The sequence below is a fragment of the Schistocerca americana genome, chromosome 1, assembly GCF_021461395.2.
Source record: "Schistocerca americana isolate TAMUIC-IGC-003095 chromosome 1, iqSchAmer2.1, whole genome shotgun sequence".
Classification (NCBI taxonomy): domain Eukaryota; kingdom Metazoa; phylum Arthropoda; class Insecta; order Orthoptera; family Acrididae; genus Schistocerca; species Schistocerca americana.
The window spans coordinates 1,060,832,323-1,060,853,346 of NC_060119.1; the positions used below are offsets into that span (position 1 = coordinate 1,060,832,323).

Consider the following 21,024-nt stretch of genomic DNA (forward strand, 5'->3'; position numbering starts at 1 on the left):
CAGTCACTACTCTTGATGAATTGTGGTATCGTGTTGATGCTGCATGGGCAGCTGTACCTGTACAAGCCATCCAAGCTCTGTTTGACTCAATGCCCAGGCGTATCAAGGCCGTTATTACGGCCAGAGGTGGTGGTTCTGGATACTGATTTCTCAGGATCTATGCACCCAAATTGCGTGAAAATGTAATCACATGTCAGTTCCAGTATAAGATACTTGTCCAATGAATACCCGTTTATCATCTGCATTTCTTCTTGGTGTAGCAATTTTAATGGCCAGTAGTGTAGAATAGAGCAGTGGCAAGACGTCATTAATACCTTCACTGCATGATGACTATGGTGATGTTACTGATGACAGCGCCGGTCGAGCAGAGTTACTGAACACCGTTTTCCGAAATTCGTTCACAAAAGGAGACACAGTAAATTCTCCAGAATTCGATTGAAGATCAACAGTCAACATGAGTAACTTAGCAGTAGATATCCTCGGTGTAGTGAAGCGGCTGAAAACACTTAAGAAACCCTAGGCTTTCGGTCCAGTTTGTATAACAATCAGGTTCCTTTCAGAGTATGCTGATACATTAGCTCTATACTTAGCAATCATATACAACTGGTCGCTCGTAGAAAGATCCGTACTCAAAGATCGGAAACTTGAGCAAATCACGCCAATACCCAAGAAAGGAAATAGGAGTAATCCGCTGAATTACACACCCATATCACTAACGGCCACTTGCAGTAGGATTTTGGAACATATGCTGTGCTCGAACTTTATGAATCACACCGAAGAAAACGATTTACTGACAAATAGCCCACATGGATTCAGAAAATATCGTTCTTGTAAAACAAAAGTAGCTCTTTATTATCACGAAGTAGTGAGTGCTATCAACAGGGGACGTCCAATTGATTGCATATTTTTGGATTTCGAGAAGGTTTTTTATAACGTTCCTCACAAGCGACTTCTAATTAAACTGGGTACCTATGGAATGCTGTCTCAGTTGTGTAACTGGATGTCTGATTTCGTGTCAGGAAGGTCACAGTTCGTAAAAATTGACAATCACCTACCTAGAAAATTGGATTAATAGCTGGCGTTCCCGAAGGAATGTTATTTGCCCTCTGCTGTTCCTGATGTATAGAGGGTGGTCCATTGATAGTGAGCGGGCCAAATATCTCACGAAATAAGCATCAAAGGAAAAACTACAAAAAACGAAACTCGTCTAGCTTGAAGGGGGAAACCAGATCGCGCTATGGCTGGCCCGGTAGATGGCGCTGCCATAGGTCAAACGGATATCAACAGCGTTTTTTTTAAATAGGAACCTCCATTTTTTATTACATATTCGTGTAGTACGTAAAGAAATATGAATGTTTTAGTTGTACCACTTTCTTCGCTTTGTGATATATGGCGCTGTAATAGTCACAAACGTATAAGTACGTGGTATTACGTAACATTCCACCAGTGCGGACGGTATTTGCTTCGTGATACATTAACCGTGTTAAAATGAACCGTTTACCAATTGCGGAAAAGGTCGATATCATGTTGACGTATGCCTACTGTGATCAAAATGCCCAACGGGCGTGTGCTATGTATGCTGCTCGGTATCCTGGACGACATCATCCAAGTGTCCGGACCGTTTGCCGGATAGTTACGTTATTTAAGGAAACAGGAAGTGTTGAGCCACATGTGAAGCGTCACCCACGGCCTGCAACAAATGATGATGCCCAAGTAGGTGTTTTAGCAGCTGTCGCGGCTAATCCGTACATCAGTAGCAGACAAATTGCGCGAGTATCGGGAATCTCAAAAACGTTGGTGTTGAGAATGCTACATCAACATCGATTGCACCCGTACCATATTTCTATGCACCAGGAATTTCATGGCGACGACTTTGAACGTCGTGTACAGTTCTGCCACTGGGGACCAGAGAAATTACGGGACGATGACAGATTTTTTTTTTTGCAAGCGTTCTATTTAGCGACGAAGCGTCATTCACCAACAGCGGTAACGTCAACCAGCATAATACGCACTACTGGGCAACGGAAAATCCACGATGGCTGCGGCAAGTGGAACATCAGCGACCTTGGCGGGTTAATGTATGGTGCGGCATTATGGGAAGTAGGATAATTGGCCACCATTTTATCGATGGCAGTCTAAATGATGCAATGTATGCTGATGTCCTACGTAACGTTCTACCGATGTTACTACAAGATGTTTCACTGCATGACAGAATGGCGATCCACTTCCAACATGATGGACGTCCGGCACATATCTCGCGTGCGGTTGAAGCGGTATTGAATAGCATATTTCATGACAGGTGGATTGGTTGTCGAAGCACCATACCATGGCCCGCACGTTCACTGCATCTGACGTCCCCGGATTTCTTTATTTGGGGAAAGTTGAAGGATATTTGTTATCGTGATCCACCGACAACGCCTGACAACATGCGTCAGCGCATTGTGAATGGATGTGCAAACATTACGGAAGGCGAATGTTGTTACACTTATTGCCGAATGCATTGAGGTTGACGGACATCATTTTGAGCATTTATTGCATTAATGTGATATTTACAGGTAACCACACTGTAACAGCATACGTTCTCAGAAATGATACGTTCACAAAGATACAAGTATCACATTGGAACAACCGAAATAAAATGTTCACACGCACCTACGTTCCTTATTTTAATTTAAAAAACCTACCTGTTAGCAACTGCTCGTCTAAAATTGTGAGCCATATGTTTGTGACTATTACAGCGCCATCTATCATGAAGCGAAGAAAGTGGTCCAACTAAAAGATTCATATTTCTTTACGTACTACACGAATATGTAATAAAAATGGGGTTCCTATTTAAAATAACGCAGTTAATATCCGTTTGACCTATGGCAGCGCCGTCTAGCGGGCCAACCATAGCACCATCTGGTTTCCCCTTTCAAGCTAGACGAGTTTCGTTGTTTGTAGTTTTTACGTTTGACGCTTATTTCTTGAGATATTTGGCCCGGTCACGATCAATGGACCACCCTGTATAAACGATTTAGGAGAGAATCTGAGCAATACTCTCACACTGTTTGGAGATCATGCTGTTATTTAATAACATTACGAATACTTCAATAGGAACGATCATGTATATGATGTGGGGAAAGCAGAGCACCTACAAAATGCAACTGATCTGCTAAAGAGTCTGCTTACACTCCGTTTGTCCGTCCTCTTTTGTAGTATTGCTATGCGATGTGGGATCCGCTTCAGATAGGATTGAGGAGGACATTGAAAAAGTTCAAAGAAAGGCACCACATTTTGTACTAATGCGCAATAGGGGAGAGGGTACCACGGATTTGATACACTGATTGGGATGACAGTAAATAAAAGAAATGGGTTCTTCGCTGCGGTAGGACCTCCTCATGAAATTTGTCACCAACAGTCCGTTCAAAGTGTGAAAATATTTTGTTGGCGCCCACCTACGTAGGGAGAAAAGATTATCATAATAAAATAAGAGAAATCAGAGTTCGCACGGATAGATTTAAATTGCTCGCTTTTCCTGTGTTGTTAGAGAGTGGAACGGTAGTGAAGTATCTCAAAGGTGGTTCGATGAACCCTCTGCCAGGCACTTAATTGTGAATTGCATTGTGATCACATAGATGTAAATGTAGATGTAGATGAGTCCATTCTCGTATGGAGAGCGGGAATAGTGATTGTTTAGATGCCTCTGTGTGCACTGTGATCAGACTAATTTTGTGTACACGGTCCCTAGCGAGAGAGTAGGGGATTGCAGGCTATTCCTTGATTCTCTCCTTAATACTAGTTCCTCAAACTTTGTACGTAGTCTTTCACTGGATGGTTGACGTATGTCCTCAACCGTCAGCCAGTTCAGGTTTTTCAGCAACACTGTGATGCACTCCTGTGAGGCAACATTAGACCATTCGTGCTACCCTTCTTTACATGCTTCCAGTATTCTCACACACTATAGCGACATTCTAGAATGTGTCTCTTAAGTATTTTATAATCTTTATTGACTGATAGCGATATCCCTTGAACCCTGCATTGAACTGAAGCCTGCTTTCTGATTAAACTGCGTTAGAGGCTATGCAACAATTCGATGTCTTATCCCCACCTGTTACACGCACTTATTTGGGTGAAATGATTGATTCCCGCTGTGGCCATTGATATTATAGTCATAGGATACTACGTTTCAAAGTTTTATGAACTACACAATTGTACATTTTTGTACATTTAAAGAAAATTGGCAATCTTTCCAGCACTTTGGTATTTTATTAAGATCTGATAGGGTATTTGTGCAACTTTTTTCAGATAGTACGTAATGTATTAGAGTACTTGATACTGAGTGAACCTTCAGTTATGAATACTGTACCTTTGATATGAGCGGCGTCCTGATCTTGGGAGATGATATGGGATGGCAGACTGCGATGTAGCGGTCGGCGCTCATGATGGTCAGGAAAATGGAGCTCGTAAACTGGTTGATGCTCGTCGTTGTCATGTAAACCTGTGAACAACGTGCACGCTACTCAGTTGTACAGCCTTTTCCGTTCACAGCAAGTTGTTATGTGTAGGAAGAAAGACTTTTTTCTCAAAACTCGTTGTGTAACCTTTACACAGCTGTATATCAATATTCTTTTTCAAATGACCCGTTTTAGATGTACGATAGCAACCTAAGGTACCTGCATTAGAATAAAAAGGAACGTCTGCCTTCTGCCTCATATTTCAGCTTAAGAAGTCGAATAGCTAACGAAACATTACGAATGGGAACTTAAAAACATCAATGCAAGCATATATTACTTAGAAACACCTACTTTGGGAAGATTTAACGTAATGCATTATTTTATCTTATCCATAAAGTGAAAGAAAATTCTGTAGACCATTATGAAACTTGTGTTACTTCGAGTGTCTCGATAGACCATTACATTGAAAGCGCTATTATTTAGATAAAAAATGATTTTTAGAAAAATCTTTATTAGCCAAGATCGCATACAAGAAAACAGATAATTAGTTTCGACTGTTTCCGGTCATTTTCAGATCTGAAAATTATTGAAATAGAGGGTTGCAAGAAAAGAACAGCATTCCACATTAATAGTATTTACAAAAGATTTCAACAAAGTTATTGAAGGGTACATAGTAGAATATAAAAAGCCGTGTCTAAGCTAAGGGGACGCTTTTTCAACTGGCTGTTAGCAACACAACGGATTGCCACCTGTAGAGAATATACATCAGCTGTCAAAAAATGACATAAAAAACGACTTACAAGGATCGTTATGTAAGCTTGTGTAGTCACAAATGACAAGGTAGTAGCGTGAAAGTCACATGAAAAAGCATTACATTTAAGTAACACAGTGGAATACAATTTCGACTAGGATAGTAGGTAATATACAGTTAATTTATGAAATGAAAACAAAAAATAGTGAAAATTACAATTGCAATGAAATCGTTAGAGTAAAAAAAATTAAATAAATATAAATAGGAAGCTGCAGAGACAGACATTATTGCAGATGGCATAATGTGTTACAGCTCTTTATTAACACGGAAGGACTAATGGTATAATAATTTATACAGATTTACATAAGAAGTACTTTTTGTGTGTACAGTTAAAAGAAATCACATTAGCATGGACTGGCTTAAAATTATAGAAAATATAAAAAGAACCATTATATGTGATCGTTATGAAGAGGCAGTGGCAATGCACATCGTAGTTATATCACTGATATAAAAAATGATAATCACAAATAGATAAAGTATGTTGGCATGATGTGGCAAACAGCTGAAATGAACCTATAATAGTGAAAATTTACATAATATGAAGCTGTGGTTTACCAAGTTACCGTAGCAGACAAAACCTAATTGTCAATCTTAGTGTGCATTGGAAAACGTGTAGAGATTATCTGGATGTGTACGTCACTTGCAATTTTTCGTTATACCATAGAACAACTTATGTATTGAACTATTGCAATGGAGTGAAGAAAAACGAACAGTTAAAAGTGATATGTCTAAAATATAAAAAAGCTTAGGGTAAGGCAATGACGGTTACTGATGTGTATGTTAATGAATACATCCAACTGCAGTGTGCTATGCACACTACAAACGTACTAAGCAATGCAGTAACAGTCAATTTAAACGGTAGACATGGGTAACGTACCAGTTAGACAGGCGACACTTTTTTGTTGTACCACTGACTCATATTTACTTCATTTTATTGGTCTTAACCGATTGCTTTACGTATGCCTTTTTATATTTTACAGCCAGTTTTAATTGATTACTGTTCGTTACTACAATGTAATGGATCAATACATAAGTTGTTCTATGATATAATGAAAAACTGCAGGTGATGTACACATCTAGATAATTTTATATATTCACCAGTGCACACTAAGACTGACTATTTGTTTTTGTCTGCTAGAACGGTTTGGTAAGCCAGAACATCATGTTATGTAAATTTTCACTACTGTGGAGGCATTGTCTGTTGGTGTTTCCTTATTTTAGATTTCAAAAGTTAGACATATTTTGGCCATTGCTACTATCTATTTCTGCTTACATTTTTCTATAGTGAGACCATTACGATGTACATTCAAATTGTCTCTTCTTAACGATCACATATATCTTTCGTCTTTATATTATTTTAAGCCAGTCCATGGTAATGTGATTTCTTTTATCTGTACACATGTAAAATACTTTTTATGTAGATCTGTATAAATTACTATACCATTGGTCTCTCTATTTCAATAAAAAATTTTATAACATTACACCATCTGGTAGGACGTCTATGTGTGCAGCTTTATATTTATGCAACTTGTCTTTTTCACTCTAGTAACTTCATTATAACAACTGTAATTTTAACTTTTTTTGTTTTCATTTTATAACTCAACTGTACATTATTCATTGTACTACTCGACATTGTATTATACTGTGTAACTGTAGTGTAATGTTATTCCTGTAGCTTTAACACCGTTATATGATCAATTATGGCATACATAGGCATACATTATAATGCTTCTTCATCGATTTTTATGTATTTTTTGTCTTCTTTTCTTCTTCATCAGTGATTCCGTGTAGATCTTTCATGACATCTTTCAAATTCCATCGATAAGAACTGAACTCAGATTTTTTTATTAAAGAGGGCGACCAGTCCCCTGACTGAACATGCTGAGCTACTGTGCCGGCTTCAGCACGTTGAGATATCCAAGCATGACATACGACACAGCCTCACAGCTCTACTTCCACAAGTACTTCTGTCTTACTTTCCAAACTTCACAGATGTTCTCCTGCATATCTTGAGTGGCAAGCTCTCTTTCTTTCAGGAGTACTAGTCTCTCAAGCTACGCAGTTAGAGGTAAAGAGAAATAGATGGAAAGAAAATAGCGGCGTTCAGAGAGACAGAGGAGAAGTGCCTAATTTGTAATTCAAGAGGAAAGCGGCCGAAGAGCAAAAAATGAGGATTCAGAGAGGAGCAGAAAAAGTTGATTTGAAGCCTGAATTTCATGTTTCCGCTGATTTTTTCCCTACCAGTCTCCTGACTGGTTTGATGCGCTTCACCACGACGCCTCTAATGTGCCGCCTTCGATTAATCATTGTTAGACATATTCCAGTCTTTGGCATCCTCTATAGCTTTTACCCTCCACGGCTCTAGTAGCATGGAAATTATTCCCTGACGTCTTACCACATGTTCTATTATCTTATCCCCCCTTCCGATGCGTGTTTTCCCTATATTCTTTTCCTCGCCAGATTTGCGGGAAGTCTCATTTCGTACCTTAACAATACACTTAGTTTTGCCTCCTTCTGTAACACCACATCTGAAACTCGTCGATTTTCTTCTTTTTCGGTTTTCCCGCAGCCGTGATTCACTTCCAGACAATGCTGTGTTCAAAACGAACTTTTCCAGTATTTTTCCCTCAAATTAATGCCCAGTGTTGATGACGATAATCTTCTTTTGGCGAGGAGTTTTGCTTGCACTGGTCAGTTTCTTACATCCTCTCCTCTTCGTCGGTAATGTGTCCTTTTGCTTGTAGTTGTAGCAGAATACCTTCACTTCTTGTACTGCATATATCTCAAAGCGAATGTCCTCTTGTAATACTGACTACTCGGGCTTGCATTTGTAGCATAATACCTTCACTTCTTCTACTATACTTGTCTCAACGCCGACGTCTTCGTATAATACTGATCACTCGCAACACAACAAAATAACGGTTAGAAACTCGTTGTCTATATACTGTCAAAAAGTAATAAGAAAATTTGAAGGTATTAAAAAAATGACCTTGCAGAGATCGTGTTGTAATCTTTCACGTTACCATTGATACTTAAGGGACGTAAGAACCGGTGTGCATCCGCTCGCTTCTCACTCATATGCGACCTTGTTTCCCTTTATTGCACCCACGACCAAAATGCGGTATTACTGCACACACTTTTTCAGACATTCGGATCACTGAATCTCCGAGCCATTTCTGCGGATTCTGGTTCCGCCATCATCTGGTCGTCTAAGCGAATGATATCGAAAAGATTATCCACTGAAATATATTGGGTATTCCATGCAGATATCCTTTCGTGACTCCAAGAGAGCTGCTTATATGAGAAACTTCCCGTGAAACGAAAAAAACGAGATGCGTGGTTCATAATATTAGCCTCGCGTCCACATCACGCTGTCTCGGCATTAAATGTTAGCGATGAAGATTCATATTTATGAGGCAATGCAGTGTAATAGTGCTTGACTGTCTACAGCGAGGTAATGAAACGACCCGTCTGAGTGTTCAAGAGGCAGATGATGGCGGTTGGATTCACCCCTACTCCAGCGACGAATAGCTTTATACATCCGAGGAGAGTGTACACACAAACGGAGCTCCATCTGGTGTCGTGACTGCTACCAACTGCTGGTCTCCGGACTGGTAGCAGGAGCGGGGTTGTCCCACGGCGTGCATCAGTAAACAATGGAATTGATAATACCCAACTTGCTGCTACTGCCTCTTACCGACTGTCGTAGTATGGCTGAGGTGTCAGTGTGGTGTGTCAAATCGAGTTCATAAAACATTGTAAAAAAACTACCTTGTTCTATGGAAGGGAAGTCCAGCACTGATTTGTAAATTAGATAAGTTGGAAATATTAGAAAGAAGAATCTTGAGGGGAATATTTGGTCCAAATGAGGTACTTAAGCCTGGAAATTAAAAGCAATGGTGAAATATTTCTAAGTGCAGTAAGATAACAGAAAGAATAGACAAAATAGTACTGATATTGTTTGGGCATTTATAAGGGACGAATCAAAGTTGGCTGATAAAACAGATCTTCAAGTACTGTCTGACAAAATAAGTGAAGCATCCAGGCCGTCCGCTGTGGCCGTGCGGTTCTAGGCGCTTCAGTCCGGAACCGCGCTGCTGCTACGGTTCCAAGTTCGAATCCTGCCTCGGGCATGGATGTATGTGATGTCCTTAGGTTAGTTAGGTTGAAGTAGTTCTAAGTCTAGGGGACTGATGACATCAGATGTAAAGTGCCATAGTGCTTAGAGCCATTTGAACCATTTGAAGCAGAAGATATGGTCGGATGTCTAAGTAACTTCGTAGGCATACGCACCACCGGCTGGTGTATAATGATTAGATTTGCAGTTCTCTGTGATAAGTAGAAACGCCACCAGAGTGCGTTTTGCCCTTCATTTTTTAGTTTTTTGGTAGGGTATATAAGGGGTACGAACAGCGTCATATGTTGAGTGATCAATGTGGGGGACAGGACAGGGAGATCTAGGGTACTAGTGTGAGACAGCGTTGTCAGCAACTGACAGTGACCGAAAAGCGCCTTATTGTGGGTCTCCATTTTGCCATCTGGTCGAATCGTGCAATATCCAGGTTGTGGGCCATTCGGAGTTGACAGTGGCCTGATGTTAAGCTTCAGGGAAACGAGAGAGTAGGCATTCTCGTCGTTAAGGTTTCAGTCAACTACCACAACGGAGCATCGCCGTATTGTGCCCCGTTGTTGTTGTGATCTTCAGTACTGAGACTAGTTCGATGCAGCTCTCCATGCTACTCTATCCTGTGCAAGCTTCTTCATCTCCTAGTACCTACTGCAACCTTCATCCTTCTGAATCTGTTTAGTGTATTCATCTCTTGGTCTCCCTCTACGATTTTTACCCTCCACGCTGCCCTCCAATGCTAAATTGGTGATCCCTTGATGCCTCAGAACATGTCCTACCAACCGGTCCCTTCTTCTAGCCTAGTTGCGCCACAAACTTCTCCTCTCCCCAATTCTATTCAGTACGTCCTTATTAGTTATGTGATCTACCCATCTAATCTTCAGCATTCTTCTATAGCACCACATTTCGAAAGCTTCTATTCTCATCTTGTCCAAACGATTTATCGTCCTTGCTTCACTTCCATACATGGCTACACTCCATACAAATACTTTCAGAAACGAAACGACTTCCTGACACTTAAATCTATACTCGATGTTAACAAATTTCTCTTCTTCAGAAACGCTTTCCTTGCCATTGCCAGTCTACATTTTATATCCTCTGTACTTCGACCATCATCAGTTATTTTGCTCCCCAAATAGCAAAACTCCTTTACTACTTTAAGTGTCTCATTTCCTAATCTGATTCCCTCAGCATCACCCGACTTAATTCGACTACATTCCATTATCCTCGTTTTGCTTTTGTTGATGTTCATCTTATATCCTCCTTTCAAGACACTGTCCATTCCGTTCAACTGCTCTTCCAAGTCCTTTGCTGTCTCTGACAGAATTACAATGTCATCGGCGAACCTCAACATTTTTATTTCTTCTCCATGGACTTTAATACCTACTCCCAATTTTTCTTTCGTTTCCTTTACTGCTTGCTCAATATACAGATTGAATAGCATCGGGGAGAGGCTACAACCCTGTCTCACTCCCTTCCCAACCATTGCTTCCCTTTCATGTCCCTCGACTCTTACAACTGCCATCTGGTTTCTGTACAAATTGTAAATAGCCTTTCGCTCCCTGTATTTTACCCCTGCCACCTTTAGAATTTGAAAGAGTGTATTCCAGTCAACATTGTCAAAAGCTTTCTCTAAGTCCACAAATGCTAGAAATGTAGGTTTGCCTTTCCTTAATCTATTTTCTCAGATAAGTCGTAGGGTCAGTATTGCCTCTCGTGTTCCAACATTTCTGCGGAATCCAAACTGATATTCGCCGAGGTCAGCTTCTACCAGTTTTTCCATTCGTCTGTAAAGAATTCGTGTTAGTATTTTGCAGCTGTGACTTACTAAACTGATAGTTCGGTAATTTTCACATCTGTCAACACCTGCTTTCTTTGGGATTGGAATTATTATATTCTTCTTGAAGTCTGACGCCCTTATATAGACCCTCTATATACTCCTTCCACCTTTGTGCTTTCCCTTCTTTGAATAGAACTGGGTTTCCATCTGAGCTCTTGGTATTCGTACAAGTGGCTCTCTTTTCTCCAAAGGTCTCTTTAATTTTGCTGTAGGCAGTATCTATCTTACCCCTAGTGAGATAAGCCTCTACATCCTTACATTTGTCCTCTAGCCATACCTGCTTAGACATTTTGCACTTCCTGTCGATTTCATTTTTGAGACGTTTGTATTCCTTTTTGCCTGCTTCATTTACTGCGTTTTTATATTTTCTCCTTTCATCCATTAAATTCAATATTTCTTCTGTTACCGAAGGATTTCTACTTTTACCTACTTAATCCTCTGCTGCCTTCACTACTTCATCCCTCAGAGCTACCCGTTCATCTTCTACTGTATTTCTTTCCCCCGTTTCTGTCAATTGTTCCCTTATGCTCTCCCTGAAACTCTGTACAACCTCTGGTTTAGTCAGTTTATCCAGGTCCCATCTCCTTAAATTCGCACCTTTTTGCATTTTCTTCAGTTTTAATCTACAGTTCATAACCAATAGATTGTGATCAGAGTCCACATCTGCCCCAGGAAATGTCTTACAATTTAATACCTGGTTCGTAAATTTCTATCTTACCATTATATAATCTATGTGATTCCCTCTAGTATTTCCAGGCTTCTTCCAGATATACAACTTTCTTTTATGATTCTTGAACCAAGTGTTAGCTATGATTAAGTTATGCTCTGTGCAGAATTCTACCAGACGGCTTCCTCTTTCATTTCTTACCCCCAATCCATATTCACCTACTATGTTTCCTTCTCTCCCTTTTCCTACTCTCGAATTCCAGTCACCCATGACTAATAAATTTTCGTCTCCCTTCACTACCTAAATAATTTCTTTTATCTCATCATACATTTCATCAATTTCTTCATCATCTGCAGAGCTAGTTGGCATATGAACTTGTACTACTGTAGTAGGCATGGGCTTCGTGTCTACCTTGACCACAATAATGCGTTCACTATGCTGTTTGTAGTAGCTTACCAGCACTCCTATTTTTTTATTCATTATTAAACCTACTCCTGCATTACCCCTATTTGATTTTGTATTTGCACTCCTGGAAATGGAAAAAAGAACACATTAACACCGGTGTGTCAGACCCACCATACTTGCTCCGGACACTGCGAGAGGGCTGTACAAGCAATGATCACACGCTCGGCACAGCGGACACACCAGGAACCGCGGTGTTGGCCGTCGAATGGCGCTAGCTGCACAGCATTTGTGCACCGCCGCCGTCAGTGTCAGCCAGTTTGCCGTGGCATACGGAGCTCCATCGCAGTCTTTAACACTGGTAGCATGCCGCGACAGCGTGGACGTGAACCGTATGTGCAGTTGACGGACTTTGAGCGAGGGCGTATAGTGGGCATGCGGGAGGCCGGGTGGACGTACCGCCGAATTGCTCAACACGTGGGGCGTGAGGTCTCCACAGTACATCGATGTTGTCGCCAGTGGTCGGCGGAAGGTGCACGTGCCCGTCGACCTGGGACCGGACCGCAGCGACAAACGGATGCACGCCAAGACCATAGGATCCTACGCAGTGCCGTAGGGGACCGCACCGCCACTTCCCAGCAAATTAGGGTCACTGTTGCTCCTGGGGTATCGGCGAGGACCATTCGCAACCGTCTCCATGAAGCTGGGCGACGGTCCCGCACACCGTTAGGCCGTCTTCCGCTCACGCCCCAACATCGTGCAGCCCGCCTCCAGTGGTGTCGCGACAGGCGTGAATGGAGGGACGAATGGAGACGTGTCGTCTTCAGCGATGAGAGTCGCTTCTGCCTTGGTGCCAATGATGGTCGTATGCGTGTTTGGCGCCGTGCAGGTGAGCGCCACAGTCAGGACTGCATACGACCGAGGCACACAGGGCCAACACCCGGCATCATGGTGTGGGGAGCGATCTCCTACACTGGCCGTACACCACTGGTGATCGTCGAGGGGACACTGAATAGTGCACGGTACATCCAAACCGTCATCGAACCCATCGTTCTACCATTCCTAGACCGGCAAGGGAACTTGCTGTTCCAACAGGACAATGCACGTCCGCATGTATCCCGTGCCACCCAACGTGCTCTAGAAGGTGTAAGTCAACTACCCTGGCCAGCAAGATCTCCGGATCTGTCCCCCATCGAGCATGTTTGGGACTGGATGAAGCGTCGTCTCACGCGGTCTGCACGTCCAGCACGAACGCTGGTGCAACTGAGGCGCCAGGTGGAAATGGCATGGCAAGCCGTTCCACAGGACTACATCCAGCATCTCTACGATCGTCTCCATGGGAGAATAGCAGCCTGCATTGCTGCGAAAGGTGGATATACACTGTACTAGTGCCGACATTGTGCATGCTCTGTTGCCTGTGTCTATGTGCCTGTGGTTCTGTCAGTGTGATCATGTGATGTATCTGACCCCAGGAATGTGTCAATAAAGTTTCCCCTTCCTGGGACAATGAATTCACGGTGTTCTTATTTCAATTTCCAGGAGTGTATAACCCTATTTTCACCTGATCGAAACCTTGTTCCTCCTGCCACCGAACTTCACTAATTCCCACTATATCTAACTCTAACCTATCCATTTCCCTTTTTAAATTTTCTAACCTAGCTGCCCGATTAAGGGGTCTGACATTCCATTGTGCCCCAAGGACTTCGTAAACCCTTCAATGTGCGACTGCTATCCGAGTACAAGTAATGGACCGGCTGCAACCTTCTGAGTTGTCCTGCACCTTTGACCGGAGTCTACATCGCATTCTGTTCAGCGATATGTTGCGGTTCTGCACTACTCCAGACGACGGTCGTCGGCGAGTATGGTGACCACCTGGGGAGAGATCCCACTCTTCCACTGTTTTGGAGAGGCACAGCTACGTTACTCCTGGCCTCATGGTGCAGACAGTCATAGCTGCAGGTGACGGAGCGAACTCTGACGGCACAGCAATACATCATGAACATCCTCCGTCCTCATGTGTCACCTCTAATGTAACCATATCGTGGTGACATTTTGCAACAGGACAACGCTCGCCCACAGATGGTATGTGTTCCCTCCTCGGTGCTTCACACTTTTTTTGATAGGAAATTTAGTTTTGGGGAAAGAAAGGAGTAACAAGCTAGACCTGAGAAATAAAGAAGAATACATAAAAGCAGAAGAAGCAGCAGGGACAGGCAACTTCATTAGGAAAGTGTTTAGTTTAGAAGCAATCTACGGCATAAGCAGGGAAAAGGCGTTAAGTGGTCTGAAAAAAGAAGAAATGCACATGGTGAAAAGAACAGATTTGATGAGAGTGATCTATAATTAACAATTGGACAATAGTTGGGAAAAACCAAAGGGCAAAAATAGAAATTACCGTCAATAAGAGTATCATATCTTTTGAATGTTCAGTGCTTCACCTGCGACTAAGTGGTGCGTATGTTGTGGGGGAATGGCTACGTTATCTAGTTTCATTCTGCTTCACCCGAGTTCTAGAAGAACTACTACCACCTTGGGCCAGTTGCCTCAATACCATGCTTCTTGTCTGATGCAAATGTTCATTTCCCAATAAGCTGTGTGTGATGTCTCAAACAGAACTCTGTTTCATAAGAGCGACCGTCTTACGTACCAAATAATGCGTGTCCTTACTGAAACGTTCATTCGCTGCCGCAGTGTCCAACGATACGAATCAATCGCTCTCAGTGCTACAGAATGTTTTCATCTTTCAGACGGAGCAAATATTACACGTTTTACTACGACGCATTTAAAAACACTCGATATTATTAAAAGCGAGAAACAATATGATAAAAAGCTTTGAAAATAAACAGTTATTTGAAACTACTTGAGCGAAAATGCTTTAATTTTGGAAGAAATTTGAAAATATGGGAATTATATTGCTTGTGAGTTGGGAACAGGCAATCGCCTTATCCTTGAAAGTAAGTTGATGAAGATGATGATGAAGTATAGGAAAAGAGGAATATTTTGGTTCAGTCATACTCTTTGTACAGTAACCGAAAAAAGAAAATATGGTCAGTGGGCGGAGAAATACTAACGCAACAGTCAGCCAGCGTGAAGTAGGAAATGCCCGCATCTCGTGGTCGTGCGGTAGCGTTCTCGCTTCCCACGCCCGGGTTCCCGGGTTCGATTCCCGGCGGGGTCAGGGATTTTCTCTGCCTCGTGATGGCTGGGTGTTGTGTGCTGTCCTTAGGTTAGTTAGGTTTAAGTAGTTCTAAGTTCTAGGGGACTTATGACCACAGCAGTTGAGTCCCATAGTGCTCAGAGCCATTTGAACCATTTTTTTTTTGAAGTAGGAAATAGTTAAGCTGCCGTCTCCCCCAAAGTCGCAGAATTCGGAAGGTTCACTGACCCTACAAAAGTCATGGAATAACCCCTAATATCGTTTCGGACCTCCTTTTGTCAGCACTAGTGCAGCAACTCGACATGGTACGAACTCAAAAAATCGTTGGAGGTCCCCTGTAGAAATACTGATCCACCTGCGTCTATAGCCGCCCATGACAGCTCCACCAATGCACGGCCCTTTTATACGATGCGTACTCGATACTATCGCCATTGGTAAACGCGAATGTCGCTGTTCCATGACTTTTTCCACTTCAGTGTAAAAGCTGCCAGCTGTCAGCCACGCAAAAACGAGGTTTTCGATGCATTGCATCAACCCCCCATGTGCCGCGTACACCTTCACACAAAACCGACTCCGTTGTGTGGTGTGATAGACCGTAGCTCCTCCAATTTGTCGGATTATTCACCCGTGTCTCTGACCTTTCAGACTGGTCCTGAGATTTATTATTGCATCAGTAATGTGATAAGAAACGTAAATGTCCATGTTTTAATCGATTAATAATTTATTTTCACTGTGTCCTTGCATGTCAGATTCTCAGTTTATCGCACATCCTACAACTTAGCAGTCATTCAGTCAACCGTTTTCAGCTGAAAAATTATGTGAGTGAAGTATTTATTGCTGAATATCTGCAAAGGGTTGATTGAAGTATCATTACGTGCAAGTCTCAGGTCCTCAGGTAGTGCCTACAATATCATCAAATAGCCCACTTTCAACCTCGGGTCATTTATCAAGTACTGGAAAGCTAAACACAAGGTAAGGTATTAAGCGCGAATCTGACGTATCCCAACAGTTGCTTAAAAGAAATTTCTGCCATTTGACTGTAAATTACTATTCTTTTATTCCACACAGTCATGATTTAGGCTTTATAGCCATTCTTAAGGGCATGTTGAAAAGTAATGAAGCATACACATGATGCAGGGTACAGCAAACAAGACGTAATTACTTATTTGAAAACATTGCTTAAATGTCACAATATATCTGAGCTACCTGTGTAACATGTCGTCGTCAAAAACCATATTACTCGTCTTACAAACCAGTTGACGTGTTACAGGATATGAGTACAAGTAGAAGGTACAGAGTAATGTAATGAATTTCCAAGAACACACAATATGGCTTATTTAACAGCCAAAACATTGCTGTCATGTACATTCATCATATCCGTGCATCAGGTGAAGTTAACATTTGTCAAAACAATGGTAGAGGTTCTAACAAAGCGGCACCACTGTATGAACCAAGTGATCTTTGGAATAACATAGGCATTACCGGGAAAGGGAAGGTGGCTATTTATTTGGCTCAGTGCTTAACACATCCCTGTGATACACGCGAATTACACCCTATTACAGATATACAATGTAATACTTCGTACTCACAGTGTACATATAATGGTTTTAGATGTACAACAAAACTTCATCTCAAAACTGAGTGCATGGATGCAGTATTATAGAGTCAAAAATGCAGTTATTCCTGGTGACTTACATAAAATAAATTACAAATATGCAAGATGAGACTTATGTAAGTCTCCACGAGTCAGTGCATTATTATACTATAGTACTGCATCTGCGCGATCATTTCTGAGATCAGATTTTTTTGTACATCTAAAATGGCTATATTTACACTGTGAATACGGAGTAATACATTGTATCACTGTAAGAAGCTGTTATGATCTTGTGTCACAGCGTTGTGTCGAACAGCTATTCAAATAAACATCCTCTTTCTTTTTCCTCGTAATGCCACCGGTAACTCAAAAGGTTACTTCGCTTACAGAGTGGTGCCGTGTTGTTGCGACCTCTGCCACTGTTTTGCTAAATGTTAACGTCAGCTACTGCACGGATGAGATAAATGTACGTTACAGCAATGTATTGTCTGTTAAATCACTGTGCACATTGTCAGCAATATTATCTTTGATAGGTACTCGTATCCTATTTTACTAAAACTGATTTTTTAAGACCTTAAATACGTTTTTAGACGGTATCGCACCAACTTTAATTCTTTTCACTTATCCCACTCCACATCGGAGCTCCTCTCTTCCTTTTCCTCTCCATCCTTTCCCATCCCCTTCCTTATGCAACAACTGTCCTGCCCGCACAACACACTACTCCTCAATCTCTGTATGTGTATCTGTCACTATCCGCCTCAACTCCGACCTCTCATCTCCACAGTTTTCCCATCTAACAGACCCCTATCTTTCTAGCCATACCCCTCAACCCTGTGGAACATACCCTCTCCTACGGCAATACTTCTCACCACAGTGCAGGTCCTTCAGATTTTGAGTGAAAGTGCAGTGTTTCAGTGTTTTTATCAAAAGAATTTCACCCTCCTACGATGTGTTTTTTAAATGCACATACTTTGGTTTTTTTTAAACCGTTCGCCTATGATTTTTAATTCGAAGAAGAAAAAAGCCCAAAATTTTAGTTCTATTTCTGATAATAACTATAAAAATCGCTTGGATGAAGACCGGAGAATTGTACTGCTGACGGTCAACCCCCGCCCATATGGAACGAGAAAAAAAATTTCGACGGTGACATGTAAGTTATATCCTAAGATATATTTAAATTTTTATTTTAAATGGCTCTAAGCACTATGGCACTTAACATCTTCTTCAGTCCCCTAGACTTAGAACTACTTAAACCCAATTAACCTAAGGACATCACACACATCCTTGCCCGAGGCAGGATTCGAACATGCGACCGTAGCAGCAGCGCGGTTCCAGACTTAAGCGCCTAGAACCGCTCGGCCACAGCTGCCGGCCCTAAGATATAAGTATTATTTTGGAATACGTAATGATTTCTTGGTTCCTGCACTGCATGATATGCACGCTTTATTAATTTTTAGCTCAACATTTACCCGAGAACGGCTATAAAGTCTAAATCATGGTTGTGTGACGTAAATGAACAGTCATTTCAGTCAAATTGTAAGCAGGCTGTTTAGGTTTTTATGTTGGTAACGCCACGTAGCGCTCTGTATGAAAATAACTGACTGTGCTGTCTGCAGTCTGTGGCTGTTTGGCACTGTTGGAATATTCACATTGTAGTGGTGGGCAGTTGGATGTGAACAGAGCGTAGCGTTAGACAGTTGTTAGACAGTTGGAGGTGAGCCGCCAGCAGTGGTGGATGTGGAGAGAAAGATGCCAGTGCTTTCCAGGTTACTATAAGCGGACGATCTGGACGTGTGTCCGCCAGAGAAAGGAAATTTGTAAATATGGAGGTCATGAATTGATATATATATGATGACTTTTGAACATTATTAAGGTAAATACATTGTTTGTTCTCTATCAAAATCTTTCATTTGCTAACTATGCGTATCAGTAGTTAGTGTCTTCGTTAGTTAGAATCTTTTATTTAGATGGCAGTATTGGCGCTCGCTGTATTGCAGTAATTCGAGTAACGAACATTTTTGTGGCGTAAGTGATTCGTGAAAGGTGTAAGTTATTGCTAATCAGGGCCATTCTTTTGTAGGGATTATGGAAAGTCAGATTGTGTTGCGCTAAAAATATTGTGTGTCAGTTTAGTGATGATCAGAATAAGTAAAGAGAAAGTAGCCGAGAGCGCTAACGCGCTGCTTCCTGGACTCGAGTAGGCGCGCCGGCCCCTGATCGAATCCGCCCGGCGGATTAACGACGACTGATGTGGTTTTTAGGCGGTTTTCCACACCCTCCTAGGTGAATACCGGGATGGTCCCCACGTCCCGCCTCAGTTACACGGCTCGCAGACATTTGAAACACATTCACACTATTTCACGATTTCCACTTGACACAGACAGCTGGGGTACACTATTTCCGTCCTGGGGGTATGGAGTGGCGGCAGGAAGAGCATCCGGCCACCCCTTACAACTAACCATGCCAAATCCGTACTTAACCCTGCCGAGCCTGCGCACAATGCAGGACAAAGGCGGTAGCGAAAGAAAGAATAAGTAAAGAGAAAACTGTTTTAGTACGTTGAGGTTTGCTCGGCTGTTTGAAAAACAAATAACGTAATAGGTTTTCCAGCACTGTCATTTTTAAATTTTTCTAAGGGAATGTTACAAAATTTACATGACTGACGTCGCACGCAGGAAAAACCGTGAAGACATTTTTATGCGTGGCATTAAGATCTCAGTGTCCAGCAAAGTGCATGGGAAAGTGTGGTAGAAAAGGAAACTGTGACGTACCTTACACATGACGTCCCCAAATGGCCAGTTGCCGAGGTTTATGGTGATGAGGAGGAAGGGGATGCCGATGAGGAAGCACTCGTCGGCGACCGCGAGGTTGACGATGTACATGTTGGTGACGGTCTGCATCTTGGAGAAGCGCAGCACCACGTAGATGACGAGCGTGTTGCCGAGCAGGCCCACGATGCACACGATGCCGTACAGGAACTGCGTCACCGTGTACAGCGTCGGCTGGTGCATGTCGCACGAGAAGTTGCCCATCATGCCGGGGTGGCCGGCGCCCAGGTCGATGGCGTCCGCGGGCGTCGAGAAGTTGGCGTCGTCGGCGAGCAGCGTCGTCGACAGGCTGCTGCCCGCCTCCGAGATGCCCAGCGTCGAGGACGACGCCGTCGAGTTGAGAAACAGGCCCACGAAGTCGCTCGTGTTGGCCATGGCGGCTCCTCTCCTCTCGATGCTTCACCTCCTGAGTGTTCAGGTGCTCGAGTGGCTCCAACAACAAGGGTCGCAACTACACTGCAACCGTCTCAAAATCGCGTTCAACTGACTGGCGGATATCAACGAGGCGGAACAGCAACTGTATTATTCCAGTCGCACAGCACCAGTTCACTTCCAGAAAGAATCAAATTGATATGCGGGCAGGTCAGTTAGTTCAGGAAGCTATCAGCAGCTGCAGTCCTCGACAACATGCCGACAACCATGTCTCGTTCGCGCCCCATCTCCGCTGTCGTATCATCTTGTGGCCGCATAAGGACCGTAAGATGCGTACAGGCTCCATCAGCTATCCGAGGTTGCAGTAGAATGATTCACCTGTAATGAAATAAAATACATTTTACGAAAATTCACAATGTAGTCTCAATCAAAAATATTTTAAAAAGTCAAGATACTCCTCGTCTGTTAAAATATAAAAATTTTTCTTCAAACATCATTTAATTGCCTAGATCGTGCACATATATTAAAATTAAAATCTGATGACTAGGCTAGTTTTAACTGTCAATGCTCGTATTAGACGAAGGTCAATCAAAATGTGTATATACCAGTAATAATCACTCGTGCAATAACTTGTACTTGTTTGTGAGGCAAGTTAAATAAGTAGTTTAGTGATAACAACAACAACAAAATTGAGACTGGGTTATACCATGGTCGCATGAGTCACAGGTTGAACAAAGCCTAATTGTTCCAGCAAGAGCCATATTTTGCAGTAACTTACGCATATGTAAGAA

The 21,024-nt window shown here is 42.3% G+C and overlaps 1 protein-coding gene across 1 annotated transcript in view; it reads right to left on the minus strand.

The window, feature by feature from the left end:
* Positions 1–21,024, minus strand: part of LOC124549726 (somatostatin receptor type 2-like) — a 299,967-nt gene that overhangs the window by 39,555 nt on the left and 239,388 nt on the right. Inside the window, exons 2-3 of the mRNA XM_047125263.1 lie at positions 19,805–20,611; positions 4,349–4,480 (exon numbers count right to left, since the gene is read on the minus strand). Of these exons, the coding sequence (XP_046981219.1) occupies positions 4,349–4,480; positions 19,805–20,236 (564 nt within the window). The 5' untranslated portion in view covers positions 20,237–20,611. The remainder of the gene's footprint in view (positions 1–4,348; positions 4,481–19,804; positions 20,612–21,024) is intronic.